Here is a 22,514-nt window from a genome sequence, read left to right as displayed (position 1 = left end):
AAGATATGTTATTTCAGGCAAGCATTTAGTAACTTTGAGAATGAGAAAATGTTCTTCTACTTCCATGCATATACTTTTTATCAAATTCATTTAGCACAGGCACAAGGTGCAAGGTAGATAAAACAGAAACAGAGTATCTCCCTCACCAAAAGAAAGACTCCTTGTCTTTCTCAAACCTTCTTTCCAGCTCCTTAAGATGGCTTTATTTTGGATTGGAGGATTCAAAGCATGAAATGAAATGCTCACTACACTTAGCTAGATGTTATCTTGAGTTGAAAAAGGAACTCAAAGACATAAGACAAGGAAAATGGTTTATGAGAAATATTTAATGAAGTAATTACCATTACAGAAACATAGTAACTTTTAAAAACTCTATGGTATGTGGTGAATATTAAAACTGCACTGTGAAGCCTTTGGTTTCTTTAGGTGCCTGGTGAGAAAAGGAAAAGAAAGGCAATGAAAAGGCTTACACTTTGGGCTTCATGCTTTCTACCGTGGCTTCAAACATAATGTTTTATTTTTACCCTGTGGATACACTGAGTTTCTATGTAAAAGAATTTGTTTTATAAATAAATGCGTTCTACTGTTTGAAAAACACTCCTATAAAGTAAGGCAGCATGATGAAACGGAAAAAGCACCAGTCTAGAATTAGTCAGTGTTGATTCCAACTTTGGTTTTGACAATAACCTAGCTGTGTGACAGAGGACAAGTCACAATATTTTTAGGTCTAACACTCTCCTTTCTTCCTGGTCATTCCAGAGATCTGGTAACTAAGAAAGGCATGAGGGAACAGAAGGAGGTGGCTACTATTACTGGCTTGGGTTCCAGTGTCCTAGTAGAGCTACAGGAAAAGAGAAAATGTGGACAGCAAGCATACAGAGCTCTCCACTAAACGTAAGAATAATTCCTAGTTTCTACCAGCCTATGCTCCAGTTCTTAGCAAATGTTGTTCATAGAAACTCTGCACTTTTAACTGATCAGTAGCTATTTATAATGACACATTATTCTTCCAGTGGTAAGTATTTTGATTTATGAGTGACCATAACTCAATAGCTAAGTTTTCTAATATATCCTTGATTCTTAGCAATTTTATACCACTTGACTGCTTGTACACTTAAAACTCTGAACCCCGCTACCAGGACTACTTGTATCAATTTCAAACTGTCTACCTTTTGAGGTAACTAGTTTGGTCATAAATTTTTATACTACTAGATTTTCATAAAGCATGATCATCATTTAAATTATAGTATCCTTATCATTGCTTCATTAGAATACTCAGCTCAACAAATCTGTTGCTATTGTTTAGTCAGTAAGTTGTGCCCAACTCTTTTGTGATCCCATAGACTGTAGTCCACCAGGCTCCTCTGCCCATGGGATTCTCCAGGCAAGAATAGTGGAGTGGGTTGCCACTTCCTTCTCCAGGGGATCTTTCTGACCCAGGGATCAAAGCCACACCTCCTGCAACGGCGGGCATTCTTTACCTCTGAGCCACCAGGGAAGCACCACCAGATCTGTGCTAAACGAAAAAGAAAATGGAATGATGGTAATTTAATTGGTTCCCTAATCTAGCCATGCTTTACTTTCCTTTATAAGACTTCTCAAATATCAATTTCTGAGTTAGCTACAATGAAGAGCAGATGAGTCAATCTTTGGAAAAAAACAAAATTATATTCTTTAAGAAAAACAAAAAAAGTGAGTCAGTGAAACAAATATTGGAAAGTCTTCCTAGAAAGCCTCTTATGAAATATTTTTTATCCCTTTGGATCCGTTATACATTCCATTATACTCTTCTTAAGAATCTGAGAACAACTTTCCATGCAATCTTTTTTCAAATATTTAATTTTTTCACAAATATTATGGAATGCACAAATCTTATGAAATAAAGTGCATCTTATGCAAGTTTTTAAATAAAACACATTGAGAAAGGATCTACAATGCTGTCATCTCAAAGAATTGTGTATTTTCAAACTCTTGAAGTATTTAATTAATGAAACTTAGGTTAAGGCAGAAAGATAATGTTAAACTAAAAGGTCTTCCTTCTGGGTTTTACAGTCTGTCCAGATGTTATACGTATCTGGGGAATAATCTTTCTTCACATGTTGAAGACCAATTTTTAAGAAGAAATCCTTCTTGATCATTGCTTCCATTCTATTTTTAATTTTGGGTACCATGCAACTGTTTTTGAAAGGATTACTTTCCTGTTACATAAACATTTGAAGTAAAATGTTTCTGTATCACTAGATATTCATAAATATAATACCTATAACTTCTAATTTACAGAAATGCTTCCAAATATTAATATAATAATCAGAATATCTAATATTTTTAAAAAATAAGTGTTAATTCAATGCTGATTGCTTCAATGTTTGCATACTCTACTCCAACTCTCTGTGAAATATCTTCTAGAAAGCACTATCACAAAATAAAAATTCACTATATGGTCCCATGATAATTTATTACAACATGCAGTACAGTTGGTCAGCTTATTGCCAGTCTCTTAAAATTATTATTTTTAAAGTAGAGATAAACTTTAAGCAAAAGCTCCTTCAGTCTAAGCCAAAGTGCCTCATGCCTAATTACTATGTATCTCCAAACATTTCATGTTCTAGTTTTGAGAAAATTCTTTAGCCCTTTGACATTCAAACTTTCTTAACTGTATGAAAAAATAAAAAATTATAATTTAAATAACAAAGACTCTAGTCAGACTCCCTGGGTTCAACTCTGGCTTTTCTACTCAGTAATATTGTAATCATGGGCAAGTTATTTAACGTCTGTAAGTCTCAGTTTCTCCATCTGTAGAATGGGGATAATTAATGATATCTACCACATACTATTCTTGTGAGGATTTAATGAGATAATCTATGTAAACTACTTCAATAGCACATAGGACAGGGTCAACTAATGTTATTACTTGCTTGTTTTTCTCAAACATAGTATTGAACGAAAAATAATAATTAAAGGAAAAAGAAAAGAAAAATGATGATAGGATGCTGTTCTGAAAAACATGGAGCACAGTCCCATGTTTAAAGTCCTAAGCGACCCATCACTGTGTTGCTTAAGACCCTATCATTTAAAGTTGTTGAAAAGTACTTGCAGAACTAAGTCAACATCACATCTGATTTACTAAACGCTCACGTTATAAACACTAAAATCGTGGGTCAAATGCATCCACTTGAGAAGTGCTACATGTAACTGACATCATGCACACTGTGGGGAACTGGATGTTGTACAGAAGACTGTTTTCAGAGGACTGGGTAAATGCTGATTTTTTCCAATATGGCTCAGTTTTGAAAAGCCCTTTAAAATATTCACCAATGTTTCATACCCTTTACGGGGTATAAAAATTACTTTTTTTTTTTCCAATTGGCAAAACCGTGCCATAAAGTGAAAAAACAGTTCCTACCTGACACCCTCTCTAGGCTGGCTCCATGCTCCAGTGGGGCTCTGTGGTGGTTGGGCCAGTACCAGCAGACTCCACAGGGTGTTGTCACTCTGAGCAGGAGCCAGCAACCCATGACTTCAGGGGACCTGAAATGGAAAAAAAGAGTCGGGTTTAAAATCAGCCATATGCTGAATGCCTTTGCCACAGCTGTTTATGGCATTCATCTGAAAAACATACATACAGCTCATTCAAAACCCTGAATACTATCAACCTTTCATGGTTGGAATATGAGGATATCTTCAGGTATTAATAGTAAGTTAAAGCTATTATAATTAAGATAGTCCAATATTATGTATACTTTTCTATTTAGGAGTATAAAAACTTTATACAGTATTCTCTATCCCATCCTTATGCCACGCTAACTAAATAAATCAATAATTGGGAAACTGAGGCATAAAGCAGCCAAATGACCTGCCCAAGGTCATTTTTCATAAGGCCAGGAATAAGAACTCAGCCAGTCTAACACCCAGACAAGTGATCTGATAAAAGTAAATTCATCTCTTTATGATTTAAAAAAAAAAAAATCACTGAAAGATTAGAAACGAGTTGTGATGTATTTCCTATAAGTCTAAAAAAAGTGCACTTTTTTAAAACTAAAAATGTGAATATTTTATAGAAATATACACTAATTTTGAAAAATAAAATATTAGAAATTAGCTATGAATAATTATTATTTACAGGTGTCAAAACTTGTTTTAAGGCAGTGGTTTTTGAATTGTGCTTCTGAGAGCAGAGGTGGCTTGGGGGCGGCAAGAGGGACAAGGATTTCTTAACACTCTTCTTTATGTTCAATCTCAACAGTGTCATTTATGTATTTTATATTAGAACTTCCCCATGAAATTCTAATTTCACAGCTGAAAAAATGGGAGGGGAGAACTGTTTAAAATGTATATTAACATCTATCTTATACAGCCCATTTTAAATACTGCTTGGTGCCTTGGAGAATTGTTTAAAACATATGTTACAATCTGTCTTATACAGCTCATTTTACTGTTTGATGCCTTAGAATGGTGTTTTAGTCTTCAATTGCCAAGAAATACTGGCATCAGACACGTTCTCATTTGACCCCATTAAAATGTAGACTCTATAAAATGGCTTGAGGGTTTGATGCCATTTTCCTACAGAAATTAAGTATTAGGTAGCTTCATCTAACACTTATCCTGTCACAAAATATTCTCACTGAGTCCTATACTTTGAAAAGAGAATAAAATATTTACCAGACAATGTAGTCACTCAGAAATTCTGCATTTGTTAAAATTTCTTGGTTTCCGAAATTACATTAATGTCTCCTTTGAATATCTTATACCTAAAAGGCTTAAACAGGTGAGATGATGATAGAAATATAATTTACTGATAGTATCATCATTTGCTGACACTATGAGATATCAAGACATAATGGGAAAATGTTTTATGAGAACTGAGCATTCTTCTATTGTTAAAAAGTTAAAATATAGAATGCTAATTTTCTGCTAACTATATTCATGATTTTAGTAGTAATATCTAGTATGAGTGAATGGATCAATTAATGCCCATAATATACACATCCAAACTTGTATTCATACATCATGAAATGTAGGAAAATGTTTTGTGAGTTGTTGTTCAAATACAACCAATCTCCCTGCTGAATTTCATAAATTTAATTTCTACTCTGTATTTCTATAATTTGGATGCTCCAAAATGAAGAATTTTACATTAAGTCAACTCATCTTTCCTCCTTTTCAAGATTTACTAAATGGACAAGATATTCCTTATAACAAACTAACAATACATTATTCAGCTGTTCTTAAAGTTTTTAGTTACCAGACAGTGTTCCTGACATGTGAAGAAAGAATAAGATAAAAGTAACGCTAGCAAATGAACCTAGGGCATGTTACAGGTTAGATTACTAGTGGTCTTGTATGAATGTTATGTCAAAAGGCATATGGCATATACATGTAGAGCATATAGACAAAAAGCATACAGACGTATACAAAAAGCATACAGACGTATACAATCCATCTCACACTGTACGGGAAGAGAGCAAACATACATTGTAGCACTAAGGGCTTCTAATATTGGTCCATGTGGGCAGCCTCAGGGACCCGAGCAATTTGTTCAATAACAAAAAATAAGATTAATGTGTTTCTCAGCTTCAAAACTGGCAAGGTGTCTAACTCAACACTGGTTTTTCAAAAATTACCACAAATGCACTGGTTATCAAACTAGTTATTATTTAATAAGAATGATGCTAAGAGTGGGGAAAACAGCATCTTATTTCACAAAAAACATATAACCACCCTAAAACTTTTTGATTCTAAAAAGAACTGGTCTCAATTCAAATTGATGAATTAGATATAAAGACTCAGTGTCAATATTTTCCTAATGTCCACAGTGTACATTTCTCTACCAATAATGTAGGCAGTTTTGTTTTATAATCAAATTCACTCTAATACTTGGTTTGTTATCTGCTAAATTTCAGTATTTTAAAAGTATTCATACATGTAGAGACATTTTTCTTCCTTATTGCTTGATATGCTGTACATTTTTACTTCTAAACCCCTGTGCTAAGCATGTGTGTGTGCTCAGTCATGTCCCTCCCACTCTCTGACCCTGTGGACTGTAGCCCACCGGGCTCCTCTGTTCATGAGACTTCCCAGGCAAGAATACCGGAGTGGGCTACCACTTCCTTCTCCAGGGGATCTTCCTGACCCAGGGATCAAGCCCATGTCTCTGGCACTGGCAGCTGAGTTCTTCACCACTGAGCCGCCAGGGAAGCCCTGTGCTATACAGCACAGAATCATAGCGAAATGTCTTGATACTAAATGTTACAGCTCCAATCTATTCAAACTTTCTTATTAATATATGGGAAAAGATTGCTCTATGGGTAAAAAAATGGGTGAGAGAAAAATATCTTTGCTTCACTGATATTCTATTTATATAACAGCAAGTTAAAAATCAGGTCCATAATTTGTTCCAAACATCACATCTATACTGCAGTTATTTAAATCTATTTTATTTCACCATGGTATTGTATAATATGCTTTTTGTTACCACAGCACTTAGTGGAAACAGATATTTATTTATATAGAAGAGGTTATCCAGTTCTAACAATATACAGATTAATTCCAAGTAATTTAGTCAGAGTTCTCAAAGTAATTAACTCCCAACTCATCACTCCTTAGAGTGGCAAAATAAAGTATGTCAAAGTAGTAAATTTCATTAGTATGACAGCACCTACTACAGAAACTATAGTATAGGATGTATATTTATTATCCTTCTTGAAAGAATTAGGTTGACAAATTATTTTATGCTGTGTCTTTCACTAATTCTTTCAACAGATGTTTACTGAGCATCATGAGCTTTTTGGCTATTAAAAAAGTGAGCCACTAAAATACTCAATGAATTATTACTATCTTATCAGAGTTTTATATATTAAGAACAGGAACATAAAACCAGAATATTTTTCCTGTCCCACATATGAGAAAGTTGATTATGTGTCGGAGGACTACGAAAGCAAATACTGAAAATTTTCAAATGACTACAGAAGCAGATTATTGGCCAAAATCTAGCATTACTATGTTTATGTGGTAATAGAAGTACTGGTTAACTCTTAAAGCAAAAAAAAAAAAAAAAAAAAAAACAGAGGAGGAGCTAGGAGCTATAAGCACAGATATCATTTGGACATACAGAAAATATCAACAGAAATATCAATGCAGGCTCCAAATTCACTAGATTATTAGATGGGGTAGCTCATTAACTGTAGAAGTAATAAATATTTGTCCTTCTCTAAAATTACAAATAAAATAAGAGATTATTTTATATTCGCCTCACTAGCAAGTGCTGTTGGCAATCTGTCCTTCTAGCCACATGATGATAAATTTCACCATATACTAGAAATGAAGGGAAAAGCCTCAGGCGCATCAGCTTTCTTTGGAAGGGGAAAAGAGAAGCATCTTATACACAGCAGCAGTGTTAAAAACAAACAAACAAAAAAACTCTACCAGCTGCTTAAGGACACTTGATATTAATAACCTGAAGTCTGAGGGTCCTGTGAAGAGCCCTCATGAGAAGACTGATCAGAAGTAGAAGACTGTTGCTGGGTACGCGCAGCTAGCTCCTGCTGCCTCTGCTGCTCAGCCCTCTTAAGCCTCAGTTGTTGCAGGCGCTTACGGAGCAAAGCTATCTCAGGCCCCCTTAGAAATTCTGATACAGATAGGAAAAGAAAGATGAAAAGATAGTAATAAAACAGAAAATAGTAAGAATACAATCATACCTTAAAGAGAGAAGGGTATAAATAAAACACATCTCACAGAGGAATACTAAAAGCAAACTACTCATAAAAAATTACTGATCATTAAATTTTGATACACTATACACACTTATATACCCAAATGCTTCTGTTTAACTACGATGAATAAGACAGAGTTCTCTAAGAATATTTATGTAGTTATACAGAGTGTAAGTAAAATCTTTCATAGCAAAACATTTAAAAGTGAACGTTCCTTTCCAGATTGCATCTCCTTGTACAACAATTAGAAAATATCAGTTATCTCATTTAACCTATATACAAAAGCTACTTTACAAATTTCAATCAGATAATAATTAAGATTATGAAAAAGTTACTACAGTTGGAAACAATTCTTGAAATTTATTAGTAGAGAGCCCTTTAAAAAGCTACATATTTTTTAGCTAAAATGTTTTTTATGTTGGAATTATCATTTACTTTTTAAGATGAATAATATTTACATAATCTTTAACATTTTCTTACACTTCATCTGAAGCAGTGGCCATAGCTAAAAAATAGTATAACATGAAATTGTGCAGAGAATGTTGAATACCTAACTAAGTATGAGGCATTGTTTTAGGTTCTTGGGATAAGTAAAAACTGAACCAAAAAACAGTCCCTACTGGTGTTCTGAGAAAAAAACATACAACAGTTTATTTGTATGTGTTTCTATGTGTCCAGTGGGGATAAGTGCCATCAAGTAAACTGGGCAGGGTAAGACAGGTGTGATGAAGAGAGAGGGGGACTGGCTGCTGTTTCATATATGGTCATCATGGAAGGATTATTCTCCTAAAATGACTTCTGAATACAGACCTCAAGGATGTAAGGGAGTAACCCACATGGCTATCTGGAGGAAAACTGTTCCAGGCAAAGAAAAAAGTACAAATGCTCAGAAGGGGAAGTGTATCTGGATGTGGAATATACATATGTTACAGGTAATGGCAGAAAAACTTGCTGACAGCTTGGATGTAGTGATCCCAACGTTTTCAGTGTAGATAACAGGAAAAATCAAGTTGCCATTTATTGTGACAGGGAAGAGCAGAGGAGGAGGAAGTCGTACTTAAGAAAAAAATTCGTATCCAAATGGAGAAACTGAGTAGGGACTCACTATAATATATACTGTATATATATAATATATACATATACACACACACACATATATATATACACACACACACACATATATGTATATAATATATACAGTATATACAGTATAATATATATATACTGGCTAGAATTCACCAGTAAATCTGGATGTCAATGAGGAGGTTAGGAGAAGGAAATGGCAACCCACTCCAGTGTTCTTGCCTGGAGACTCCCAAGGACAGAGGAGCCTGGTGGGCTGCCATCTATGGGGTCGCACAGAGTCGGACAAAACTAAAGCGACTTAGCAGCAGCAATGACGATGTTACTTTCAGTCACTGAAAGAGTAAGTAAAAATAAAGAAGTCTAAGAACTAAACTGAAGGGAAGAACACCAAGAATGAGAATGCAAAAAGGAGATTGGAGGAGTGAGTGAACCAAGTTCTATAAGTTCAAGGATCAAAGTATTTCAAGAAGGATAAAGTTAGCAGCTGTGCCTGCTGATACAATGAAAAAGACACTAACCAAGAAATAACCACAAAGAAAATGGCTTGAGAAGAGCCATTTCAGTGAAGTCACAGAGGCCAAAACCTGACTGGAACAGGTTCAAGAGAAAAGGGAAGTAAAGAAGGAGAGGGACAAAGCGTATGTACTTTTCCCAGAAGTTTTGCTGTGAGTGGGGAAAAGAGAAACTGGCTGACCGTTGGTGGGAGAATAGAATCAAGGGAGGTTTGCTTTAGTTTGAGACAGACTACATATGTTTCTATACTGACGGACATATACTTAATTGGCAAGAGGAGAGAAGATAAGAAGAAGTGGGCAAATGCAGGAATGATGTCCTTAAGTAGACCAAAAGAAATGAGCTGCAGTAGCTAAGAGGAGGAATTGGCTTTAGACATGTACATAAAAATTTCATCCACTCTAACAAAGTGGATGTACTACCAAGTGTAGGGGTAGAAATTAGTTGTAGATTTGATGTAGGGAGTAGATGGAATTTCTCTCAGTGACACAGCAAATTATATAAATTACCAAATAACTTTCAGTTAGTCAGTTCAGTTCAGTCACTCAGTCGGGTTCAGCTCTTTGTGACCCCATGGACTGCAGCATGTCAGGCTGCCTTCTCTATCACCAACTCCCGGAGCTTGCTCAAACTCATGTCCATTGAGTCAGTGATGCCATCCAACTATCTCATCCTCTGTCATCCCCTTCTCCTCCTGCCTTCAATCTTCCCCAGCATCAAGGTCTTTTCAAATGAGTCAGTTCTTCGCATCACGTGGCCAAAGCATTGTAGCTTCAGCTTCAAAATCAGTCCTACCAATGAACACCCAGCACTGGTCTCCTTTAGGATGGACTGGTTGAATCTCCTTGCTGTCCAAGGGACTCTCAAGAGTCTTCTTCAACACCACAGTTCAAAAGCATCACTTCTTTGGCGCTCAGCTTTCTTTAAGGTCCAACTCTCATATCCATACATGACTACTGGAAAAACCAGTTTTGACTAGACGGACCTTTGTTGGCAAAGTAATGTCTCTGCTTTTTAATGTGCTATCTCGGTTGGTCATAGCTTTTCTTCCAAGGAGCAAGGGTCTTTTAATTTCATGGCTGCAGTCACCATCTGTAGTGATTTTGGAGCCCAAGAAAATAAAGTCTGACACTGTTTCCATTGTTTCCCCATCTATTTGCCATGAAGTGATGGGACTGGATCTTAGTTTTTTGAATGTTGAATTTTAAATCAGAGTTTTCACTCTTCAGCTTCTTTTATATAGATTATAAGACTGCAAATTTGGTTTATCGTTTCAGAATCAATCATGCCAGAGATACTAACCTTTGTTCCCATGTCCTCTATTTATAAAGAATTTTATTCAATTGGCAGTTAAGATTTCACAATTCAAGTATCATCGGTCTTTTACTGCCAGTTCCTCCTAGAAAATTCTCCATATCAAGTAGGATAGTATTCACGAACAAATAAATTGTAATGCTCAATATTACTGTCTTCTTTTTAAGTTTATACATATTCTATAGTTATTGTCAGCATAGTAGTAACACTTTTAGCAATATAAAACAAAGCATTATTATGCAGCCATGAAGTTTGTCATTTTACTTCAAAAGAAATTACTATAAAGAAAGAGATAACAGATACATCAAGTTATGCTTAAAAAAAAATCACAAAATATTTATCCAACTTCATGGCTGTTTCAAACCATCTCTCGCACTGACAAATGTTTTATGGGGATATGAGTCTCCATCCTTGACCCACAAGACAATGATAGTGTAGCAAATCTATTGTAGCAGGCTCTAAGTACAAGCAGTAATGTTCTGTAACTCGGAAAATTAAGATTTAGTTATGATAATGTCATAATTCAATGCTCCCAGTGCCTTTCAAAGAAGGATTTGTTTGCTTACTTACAAGGCTGGTTGTATGTTTAAAAGCTCAAAAAAAAAAAAAAAAATGAGGCTAGGGAAAGAAGTCATCACAGAGCTAAATAGGAAAGCCAAATTTTGAATTAAAATTCCAAGCAGAAATACCAGTCTGAGCAAATAGTACTGTTAGCACTTTGAAATATTAAAGGAATGAAAGATACATATATATTACACTCTTTTAAAAATGTATAAACAAACATATACTATCTGTGATATGAATAAATGCTTGGAGACTTAGTCTTTGCTAACATTAACCAAAATCAAAAGTGAATACAAGAAGTATCTCTGGGCTTAATATTAAAAAAAATAACAACAACAACAAAATGCTCAACAATGAGCCAGGAACTGCTAATGGGCAATTTGTACTTCCATCTCCTGATATTTAATGACAATTCCTACTGATGTAAAACAACAATAAACTATAGGTAACCTCAGCCGGTAAAGAATCCACCTGCAATGTGGGAGGACCTGGGTTTGATTCGTGGGTTGGGAAGACACCCTGGAGGAAGTCACGGCAACCCACTCCAGTGTTCTTGCCTGGAGAACACCACGGACAGAGGAGCCTGGTGGGCTACAAACATGCCATGGGGTTGCAGAGAGTCAGAGACGACTAAGCAACTAAACAGAGCACAGCACAGACCCGACGAAAGTCCATCTGGTTGTAACCTCCAGTCCTGCCTCTCTTCCAATACATAGGTTCTTTTGTCCTGGATGCTGGATTATTTTTACATGTAATTTGGTGGTACTTTATCTGCTTGCTATCACTCCCAACTTGCTCCTTTGTCCAGGTGATCCTTGGGTATTTTTCCTCCTAGAACAGAGGCAGGAAATAGATGGGTTCCAGGCTAGGTATTCGGAGAAGGCGATGGCACCCCACTCCAGTACTCTTGCCTGGAAAATCCCATGGACGGAGGAGCCTGGTAGGCTGCAGCCCATGGGGTCGTGAAGAGTCGGACATGACTGAGTGACTTCACTTTCACTTTTCACTTTCATGCATTGGAGAAGGAAATGGCAACCCACTCCAGTGTTCTTGCCTGGAGAATCCCAGGGACGGGGGAGCCTGGTGGGCTGCCGTCTATGGGGTTGCACAGAGTCAGACACGACTGAAGCGACTTAGCAGCAGCAGTAGCAGGCTAAGTATTTACAACTGGCCTCATGTTTACGTTTCTTGGGGCTAAAAAGATGGGCTTCAGGCCGGACACTTACAACTAGACTCCTGTTTGCATCTCCTGAGACAGGAGGTAGGTTAGATATTTACAACCAGCCTCCTTCAGAAACAGATATAACAACAGAAATTGAGTAAATAGCCTGACTTTGTCTCCTTTAGCCATGGCAGAAACAGAGAAGGGCTAAACTCTGTTGAGGAAAAGATCAAGAGATCGAGTATTATCTATCCTTGGGGCAAGGGAGACATTGCGCATGTTCAAAAAGGCTCCTCAGGGGTCAAAAGGAGGGGGTGCCAACCCATAATGTGTGATGCCACAGGTGACCCACTGGCCTCTGGGCTGGAAATCATTTTGGAAAAAATTGTGCATGTGTGTTGGAGAGGGTCCTAAAGAAGGTCAGATGTGGAAAAAGAAACCAGGTAATTGGCCAAAGATAAAGACCTGGAAGAACTGCTCTATATAAATGATTTAACTCCCTCTTTAGGAAGTTAAATGTGCCCCTCCACATTAGGGAGGATGCCCACACCCCTTCTCTCAGGGTGTGCATCTCTGCCTTACTTCTATTTTAACTAAACCATTTCTCTGCCTGCTCTCTCACTTATTGTGCTGTGTCTCTAATAATAAACTTTGTACCTGTTTTAACAGTTTTGCCTCCATGAGAAATGCATTTTTCAATGGGGGCAAGAGTCAGGGAAAACTTGCTTCTAGCCAGTAGCCCTTTGCTGGTCTGATGGTTGGGATTTCTGGTTTTCATCCAGGCTTTTTGTTGTAGTTGTTTAATCATTAAGTTGTATCCAACTCTTTTTATGTGTAGCCCGCCAGGCTCCTCTGTCCATGGGATTTCCCAGGCAAGAATACCGGAGTGGGGTGCCATCACCTCCTCCAGGGGATCTTCCTGACCCAGGAATCAAGCCTGAGTCTCCTGCACTGCAGATGGATTATTTACCACCGAGTTACCAGGGAGGCCAGGCTACACACATTCAATTCCTGGGCAAGGAACTAAGATCTCACTTCATGTCACTATTCACTGCTACCTCCGAAATCAGAATTGGTCATTCCTTTACTGATTTACAAGTTCTTCTGATCTCCTCTTTAGCTTCCCCAAAGTGTTCATTAACCTAATATTTCCACTTTTTTCTACTCTCTAAATTGCACATATCTCATCTGACTAGACCCTGACCCTTTAAAGGAAACTGTAAACTGGACTATCTGAGCTTTGAAAAGTTTGCTTTGCTATGCCATACAACAGAGTTCTTACTTTCCCAGGAATTTTTCAACAGAGCTCAATTCTGCCATAAAGATCCTGAATAGACCTAAATAAATGTCAAAACCTGAGCCAACACAGAAATCTGTAAATAAGCAGGAATCCACACATAAGTCATTATGTACTATCATAAAAAAATTCAGTTCTCATGGTCTGCTGCTGCTAAGTGGCATTAGTAATGTCCGACTCTATGCGACCCCACAGATGGCAGCCACCAGGCTCCCCCATCCCTGGGATCCTCCAGGCAAGAACACTGGAGTGGGGTGACATTTCCTTCTCCAATGCATGAAAGTGAAAAGAGAAAGTGAAGTCGCTCAGCCGTGTCCAGCTCTTAGCAGTGGTCCATTAATTAGAAACACATGGATCCTCTAGGTGACACACTTCTCAAGGTGAGCCCCTCCAAACTAAACTTTTTATGTGCTGATATTCCTTACCCAATCCAAAGAAACCACCTTCTCTTTCTTAAATTAAAATAAGACCAAAGGAGGTAATTAAAGTATAACACATTGGAATGACTGTCTCATTTAAAACTCTCTCATTACAAGAAGCTCCTTACTTACCATGGGAAAAAATTACATACAACACACAAAGGCTTAGTTTGAGAAAAAACTAAAACTGACGTCTCACAGGCATTATTGAGAAAGAAAAAAATATTTTGTAGTTACTTTGAAACATTTTTTATAAATAAAATTATGAAGATATTATTTTAACCTTATATAATTTCAGCTCATATTCATATCTTGCTGGTCTTCAAATAGGTAATCTAATAACCATATTTCCAAAAGCACCATCTTTTGTTAAACATTCAAGAAAAGACCATGAATGAGAATCAAAATGTCTAATCAGATTCTATGTATATAGAATGTAGTTTCAAACAGTCTATGTGAATAAAAATAAAATTCAAGAATACAAAGAGTGAAGAAATTCAAATTTTAAAAAGAGAGTGACCAACTGACTTCAAATTCCATTTGAGTATATTATCTTCCTAATTCAGCTACAAAACTCAAAGCCCATTCAGCGGGCCCCTCTAGATACACTATTCTTCAGGTATGCACTTCATATATTCATGTCACTGGGGCTCCATTTTTTCTTCTACCCGTATTTATTTTTACCTGTCCTGATTTCATCATGTACCAAAATGATTTTTTACAAGTATTTCCATAAGTTAACATAGAATATTTCTGGAATAAAGTAAGAAAAAAGTATCCAGTTTTATGTTGTCTGGACAGCCAAGGGCAAATAATGAATCTAAAAACAATAAATAACTGGACATCTATTCAGAGCAGCTTCCCTAGATATCATCAAATCTGTGAAGCCTACTGGAAACATCCAGAATGAATGAAATGGAACTGAAACTATAAAGACTATCAAATAGCTAAATATATCTTACACAGGTTATACCAGCTTAAGGGACTTAACAGTATCTTTAAGAGGCTTATGATAGATAAAATCTCTGTCTTTATGAGAGCATATTCAAATGAGAAAATAGTCATAAACAAATCAATAAAAAATAATTACAAATTCTAATAACTTTTCAGGAGATAAACAGGGCTATTCAAGACACAATAAAATTCTGGGGCAGAAAGAAAAGGAAGATGAATCTAGCTATGACAGTTACGCAAGACCTCCCTTGGGTGACATTTGAGCTGAGAACCAAAAAAAAAGGAAGAGTGAAGAGAAGAGCTTCTCAAATACAGAGATCAGTAAGTTTGTTACAAAGACTCAAAATCCAAAAGAAAGAGGCAGAAGAAAGGTTGGAATATTCAAGAACTGAACTGGAATCAGTACAGCTACAGTGTAATGATCATTAGGAAGACAGAGTATGGCATGAAATGAGCCTAGAAAGGCAAACAAGGCACCAGCCATAAAGATTCAGTTCTTTTTCCTCTTTTATTTATATTTATAAATGCAATCAAAAGTCTTTGAGGAGTTTGAGAAGGCAAAGTTACATAATCTAATCTAATATTTTAAAATACTCATTTTGGCTGCTGCATGGACAACAACGTATAAGGGAATAAGAGTACTGGGTTGGCCAAAAAGTTCATTCAGGTTTTTCCATAACATCTTATGCAAAAAACATGAAAGAACTCTTTGGCCAATCCAGTAAGATGAAAAGAAGTAAAGGGTATCTTAGATACGGAGAAAACAGATGATGAAATGGGTGAGGGACATGAAGGAAAGCAAGGAATCAGTAACCCATAGTCTGTTAAAATAAGCAAATATGCAGTAATTATAATTTACTAAGATATGAAATTATCAAGATTAAAGAGATCAGGGAGATAGGAAGGGTAGGAAGATAAATTATAGTTGGACATATTAGACCCAAGATGTCCAAAGATAACCAAAACAAAGTGTTAAATAATCAGTTGGACAGAGGAGTATGTAACTCATGGTAGAAGATCAGATTATCAGTATACATTTGGAGATTATTAAATGCTCCAGGAATTGATACAATTTTATGAGGGACAGGGTGCATGCAGAGAAGACAGCACAGGCTATGGGGTTCCACTAAAACACTGACAAGTAATTATAAAATAAGAAATCTCAACAATGGTTGCTGAAAACCAGCCAGAGATGCTAATAAGAGTTAAGTAGGCAAAAGTGGTATCACAGATAACAAAAAAGAAAAGTGCTTCAAGAAAAAGTGACACACTACGCTAAATGCAACTGGGTTAAAAGAAAGAAGTATCCTTTTGAGGCAAAATGGAAGTCACTAGTGACTTTGACAAAAAGTTTCAGTGAAAAAGGAAGTCAAAAGGCAGATCAGGCTTGGTAGGTAAATAAGTGGAGCACGGTAAGAAAAAAGAGACAGTATATGTCAGCTACTCTTATGTAGAGTCTGGTTGTAAAAGGAGCAAAGACATGAGTCTGGAGGGGAATGTGGGACAATTAAGAGATTTTTTAAAGGCAAGATAATAATAGAGCATGTTTGAGGTGGAGAGGAAAAATTCAGTAGGAAAGGTAGTAATAAAGATGCAGGACAAGGAGCAAACTCCTTGAAAAGATGGAAAGAGATGGAAACTGCACTGGCTAGCTTCTGTTAGGAGCAGATACACTTCTTCCCACAATGTGACCACTTCTGTCACAGACAATGTGAGTACAGACGCTGGAAAGCTGAGAGATTCAAGAGTAGGAAAGTGAATGCTTTTTCTCCCTACTATGAATGAAAGAAGGTTTTCAGCGAGGGAGTAGGATGAGGACAAAGTGTAGTGCTAAAAGTCTGAGAGACATAAGGCATGAACCTGACAGCTGCAGACTGTGCGGAGCGCCCAGTGAAGTCTGTGGTCACAAATTTCCTCACTAACATTCAGGGACTCAGTTGCAGACTAAGAGAAGGCAAATAATTTGGTTCAATGAGATGGGAGTGCTGCCCAGCAAGTCCTCACATTCCCACTGTGCCTCTCCTTCACCCCAGCAAACATGACAGAAGAAAAGAAAGGGACAGAAATGAAAGATACAAACATTTACAACAGATAGTCACCGCAAAAGCAAGAAGCATATGTTTTCATTTTCTCTATTTCTATGCAAGACAATAACAGAAATCATGGTTCTAAGATGACACTCCCACCAATACAGGCAGTTCCTACTACCCCAAAACCCATCTGGACTTAGAACTGAATAAGAGATTGAGAAAACAAAACACAACATAAAGAGCATTAAGTCCTTATTGTTAAAATGCTAAGGCCTATTGGTCAAAACAATCAGAGACGTAATCTTTAGATGTTACATCTAACATCAAATCATTTTCCTCAGTAGCAATACTATCTTGGTAACATGGAAACATTCCCATTTTCCATAGTTTAGCCAGCCAAAATTCTTTCCATAATCTACCAGTTAAAAGTCTTTCTTATCTTTCTTTGAAAACTTATAGACAAAAGTGCTAAGTAATGTTCGATGTCACAGGATCATAACAAAAATTTTCTTTCTCTTCAATGATTCAATGACTATAGTATCTAATACATCAAATATTAAAAAGGATTTAATAATCTGAAATGCAGTACTAGAATGTGTTAAGAATCTACGACAAAAAGGAAAAATGGAATTCCCCACGAAGTAGTATACTCAGAAATGTGTTTAAGAAACAACTGGAATCAGTTAAGATTCAGTGGAACATGAAAATGAGATGGACAATCTTCTTGCTAAGCTGTGATCAAACTTACAATTGATCACTCTCTAAGATTATTTCCAAGAATGTTATCACTTTAAAAACTCTTATTTTTACCAATTTTACTTGTTTTGGAGAGCAAACTTTTAGCTGATTTTGTCCCAGCTTCCCAAACCCTCCAAAATATGTTATTTTCCCATAACTTGAAATATTGTATCAATGAGAATGTGGAAAACCTAATGGTATAGCTCATCTTTAGCTTATTTTTATAGGTAAATTATACTCATCTATTATTTAATGGTCATATAACTGACTCTGGCTTCTATTCCCATAGAAACTGAAAATAAATTACCAAAACTGGGATATACTGATAAAAGTGCTTAATTTAAAACACCTCATATTTCGTGAGCTGGTATCAGATTTCAGAGAAGCAAGAATAAACTACCAATTTGGCAGTTAGGAAAGCTGTTAGGAATTTTTTTTATAGATTTTAGCTTAGGCCTCCCAGCTGTATCTTTAGTTGCTAATATTTTTAATTATACATGAGTAAAATACTTCCTTAAAAATCCCCAAGAAAAATATGAACGAACTTCATCTTATTGGTTATTATAATTACATTTATACAGTTAAAATGCCAAGTAAACTACAGACATATATGCTAGATTACTGATGTAAACAGTAGTACATTCCATGGAGGAGGGATGTGTGAACATGAGGAATACTGAAAAGAAAATACAATTTTAGTAGAATTTAGAAATTGATTTTTTTCCATTAACATCAAATACCAAGAAGACAAAGACCTGTTAAAATTTTTTTCATGTAAATAAAGGAGAAATAATTCTTTTGGTAAACTGCATATATAGATGACAAAAGACCATATAAAATTCACCATAAAGAACATACTGAAAGTATTCATGATTTGAAGAAACATAATTAAGAAATAAATAAATACAAAGCAACTAATAATAATCAGGGCTATATTTTCACTAAAGCCAATAATTATTAAGTCAATAAATTACACTGTGTCTAAACACTATCTTCTGATACTTACATTTTATAAAGAATTATCTTGGGTAAACTGTAGTTTCCTGCTGCATGATAAAATTCATTCAAGTGAGGCACACTTGAATTCTGTAAGTTACATATTCATATATTACATGTCATTTTGATCATTTTTTCCAGTAAGAATAAGTTGATATAATTCAGTTTCTTTCAAAATAACCCATTAAAAATTTTTCATTCTCAAAAATCACCAGATGAATCACAACCTATTTAAAGAATAACATCCTCACCAGACTGATGACGTGTATGGCGTCCAGATGCCTCAACAGACTGCCTTTGTTCACTGTCTGGAGAAGACAGCAAAGAAGTAGAATGAGGGCTTTCTGTAGAAGATGAGGCCAAATGACCCTGAGTTGACACAGTAGAGGATGTAGAAGGCTGAAGAAACTGTTCATCTGGAGTATCTACTTCCATTGCAGTTTCACCCACTTCCAAATCAGTGCTTGATGGGACCGTAGGAAGAGTTGAAACATCTGACTGATTCGACCCACCTTCAAAAAACACATTGTAGTACAAATTGAAATACTAAATGCTTTCCAAAACTAACTCCTCTGAAGAGATATGTTCAAGAAATATATGTGCATACACATACACAGAGAAATAGATAATTTCAGGATATCAAAAGCACCCACTGGTGGTTTGGTCCCCTAACCAAACATGCTAATTAACAGGGGTAAAAAACCTACCTATGGCACATTCCTGTTACATGATCAACCTTCCAAGCAAAATGCTCAATATCATAGCTTGACTTAGACAATGCTAAATAACAGCTTGCAAGATGCCTATAAATAATGTCTTGTTCCTTAAGTTTGAAGATGATAATTCTGATTTAATAGATGGACAGGGAAACCTGGCGTGTGGCAGTCCAGAGGGTCACAAAGAGTTGGACACGACTTGGTGACTGAACAACAACAATAAAAGGATAAGGGACTTATATTAATATATTTGCACTCTGTAACATAATAATATCCTTAGGAAAATATTTAATGAAAAATTTTGCTAACAAGAGTAAAGCTACGATCAGGTCAGAATGGGATTAAGTTCCCAATTCCCATTTCATTAGCAGTAGTGCTTTCATCACTGAACTAACATGATGCAATCATGGTTTTAAAAAGCTTGAATGGCTGCTATGTGTTGTGGCAGGCCTTGTGCTAGCGGCAACAGAATAATTAAGAATACTGAATAAATGTTAAAAACTTCCCTGATTTTGCTTCAAATCTATTATTAAAAGAAAGATGCAGAATGAATTAATCAAGTTCATGTCTTAAAGATGCTACTACAGAATATAAATTTTTTTCCTTTAATTATCCTGATTTAAATATATCTTAGTTTAAATTTAAGCACAAATGTGATAACCTTTAAGCAAATCTATAGTCTAAGAAACTTTTTTAAGTTTATATATGCAGAATTTGATAAGAACCATTTATAAATGAAATTCAATAGAAATTTTCATTTTGGGACTTAAAGCATATAGGAATTAACTTTCATATTCCTGATTTTTGATAGAGATAGGTAACTTGCCAAAGATCATAAAGCTGGAAAGTAGTGAACCAAAATATGAAAACAGGTCAGCTAATACCAGAAATAGCAATTAATAACCATTGTATATAAATAACCAAACGAAGAAACTATTCAATTACGTAAAACTTACTTATCCACAGAGTTTAATCTACATCCACTCTCAGAGCACATACAAATGGACTTACAAGGCAGCATATCAGATTCTCTTACTTGAGAAGAGCGAACAATGAGGACTATGTCAAGAGGAACCCAAAGGAACAAATTATACCCAGCACCCTTTGTCCTCTGTTGTTCCGCACAATACAGTGAGAACTTTATGGTCACTAAGGATATAAAATATGGTATGCATTGCTGGTAAGTCGCTTCAGTCGTGTCTGACTCTGTGCGACCCCATAGACGGCATTAGAGAATATAAATACAATTGATTTCAAAAACTAGTTTTTGCAAGCTCTCTGGTAGCTTTAACTAACAATGAAAATCACCTCTGGGTCGAGATCTTCCTCGTCCTCTATTGCTTTGTGCAACTTCACTTGCTTCTTCAAACCACCTTGATAACATGTCAGACATTCTCTGCATCAATGACACATTGGGACTTTGCTCTCCTATGATAACAAAACAGGTCTTATCAGTGAACTTAGTAATAAGTCAGGATCTTTCATCAATGTAAAACCTATACTGGAAGGCCTTTAAAGTGAAAGCAATTTTCTAAAATCGAATTGCTTAAATAAATCATCTGAATGCACATGTGAACCTACTAGGGCCGCCGCCACGCTCCACTGTAAATGCACACGAGTCGCTCTCATCTGCAGCTCGAGTCCCTCCTGCATCTCTGCCAGCCCTTAGGCACTCCCGCACGCCTACCCTTACCCCAACCCACATCTTTGGGGCCAGCCCTTAGGCACTCCCGCACGCCTACCCTTACCCCAACCCACATCTCTGGGCCTTAGAGTGCACAGTAAGAAGAGCTCATGAAGTTTAAGTTGAACAGACTAAAACCAAAGTATGACCTCTCTCTTAAATTTCCCTAAACTGAAGGTTTGCTCTCTAACTTAAATTTCCTTAAACTGAATTTATTTTCATCATCATTTATTGCAAATTACATACAGTTGAAATTAACTGAAACCAGAAAATGTTTTATCTTTTTCCTTCCCCCCTTTTCTTCCTTCAAATACTTGAGTAGTCTTAAGGGCATTTTCAAATTAAGTATCCCATCAAATTAAAACTGTGATAATTCTATTTTACAATCATATAATTTAAAATAAAAACTGTTTTTGTATTTTCTATGAAAGCAGAATTTATTGTTTTATTACCTTTATATAATGTAGCTTTATATTTTAAAATATGATGTCAAATAATACAAACACTAATATATTGGAAAATATGCATTTGATCTTAATAGATTTCAGAAATTAGAATAAGACTTTGGCTATAGACCCATTTATTATATAAAATCACAAACATTACTTTTATTTTAAACGTGCCATCTTAACACTCCCAAATAGTAGTTTCTTATGCTTATCAAAGGCATCTGATAGGAGGGGGAAAAAAATTTTTTTTATGTGCTCTTATAAAACTCTCAGGTTGGAAACTGGGAGTTTTCAATTTTCTCTATATCAAATACAAAGGCAAAAATTATAAAGTTTGACAATACCCAATCTTGCTGTGGCAAAAATGTATTCTTAGACTTTCAGTGGGAATGCAAAATAGTATATACTTTTCAGAGGGTAATTTGATAACTATCAATATTAAATCCACTTATCCAGTGACCCACACATTCCACTTTTAGGATTTCACCCTAAGACACTTGCACAAGTACATGTACAAAGATACATGTACAAAGATGTCTGTTACAATATCACTTATAAAGCAAAAAAAATGGAAACAAGCTAAAATATTAATGTTTAAAAAGCTGACCAAAGTATAGTTACCATCTCGTTCTCGTTCACTCTCAGGCCTTGCTCGGGGTCCAGTATCTGACCAATCACCACGAAGTCTCAAACGTTTAACTGGAGGCTGTCGTAACTTAAAGAAGAGAAGAAAACTTGTTTGCTGAATTCTTAAAGCACACTGTAAGTCTAATAGATTCTTTCCTTTATTTTATTTTATTTTTTTTTTTACTTTCTTTATCGAGATGCTAAATCAAAATACGGAGCTTCCCTGGTGGCTCCGTGGTAAATAATCCACCTGGCA

The 22,514-nt window shown here is 35.9% G+C and overlaps 1 protein-coding gene across 6 annotated transcripts in view; it reads right to left on the bottom strand.

Moving 5' to 3' along the window:
- Nucleotides 1-22,514, bottom strand: part of DCAF6 (DDB1 and CUL4 associated factor 6) — a 190,009-nt gene that overhangs the window by 60,953 nt on the left and 106,542 nt on the right. For 4 of the 6 annotated variants that reach the window (XM_018046453.1, XM_018046455.1, XM_018046456.1 and 1 more), the window contains exons 8-10: nucleotides 22,253-22,346; nucleotides 20,807-20,926; nucleotides 19,034-19,294 (exon numbers count right to left, since the gene is read on the bottom strand). In XM_018046453.1, the coding sequence (XP_017901942.1) occupies nucleotides 19,034-19,294; nucleotides 20,807-20,926; nucleotides 22,253-22,346 (475 nt within the window). Of the gene's footprint in view, nucleotides 1-7,453; nucleotides 7,625-19,033; nucleotides 19,295-20,806; nucleotides 20,927-22,252; nucleotides 22,347-22,514 lie in introns of all 6 variants that reach the window. The other 2 variants (XM_018046451.1, XM_018046452.1) reach the window with 1 other exon arrangement.

This window comes from Capra hircus, chromosome 3 (assembly GCF_001704415.2).
Source record: "Capra hircus breed San Clemente chromosome 3, ASM170441v1, whole genome shotgun sequence".
Classification (NCBI taxonomy): domain Eukaryota; kingdom Metazoa; phylum Chordata; class Mammalia; order Artiodactyla; family Bovidae; genus Capra; species Capra hircus.
This window is presented reverse-complemented; position numbering and strand designations above follow the sequence as displayed.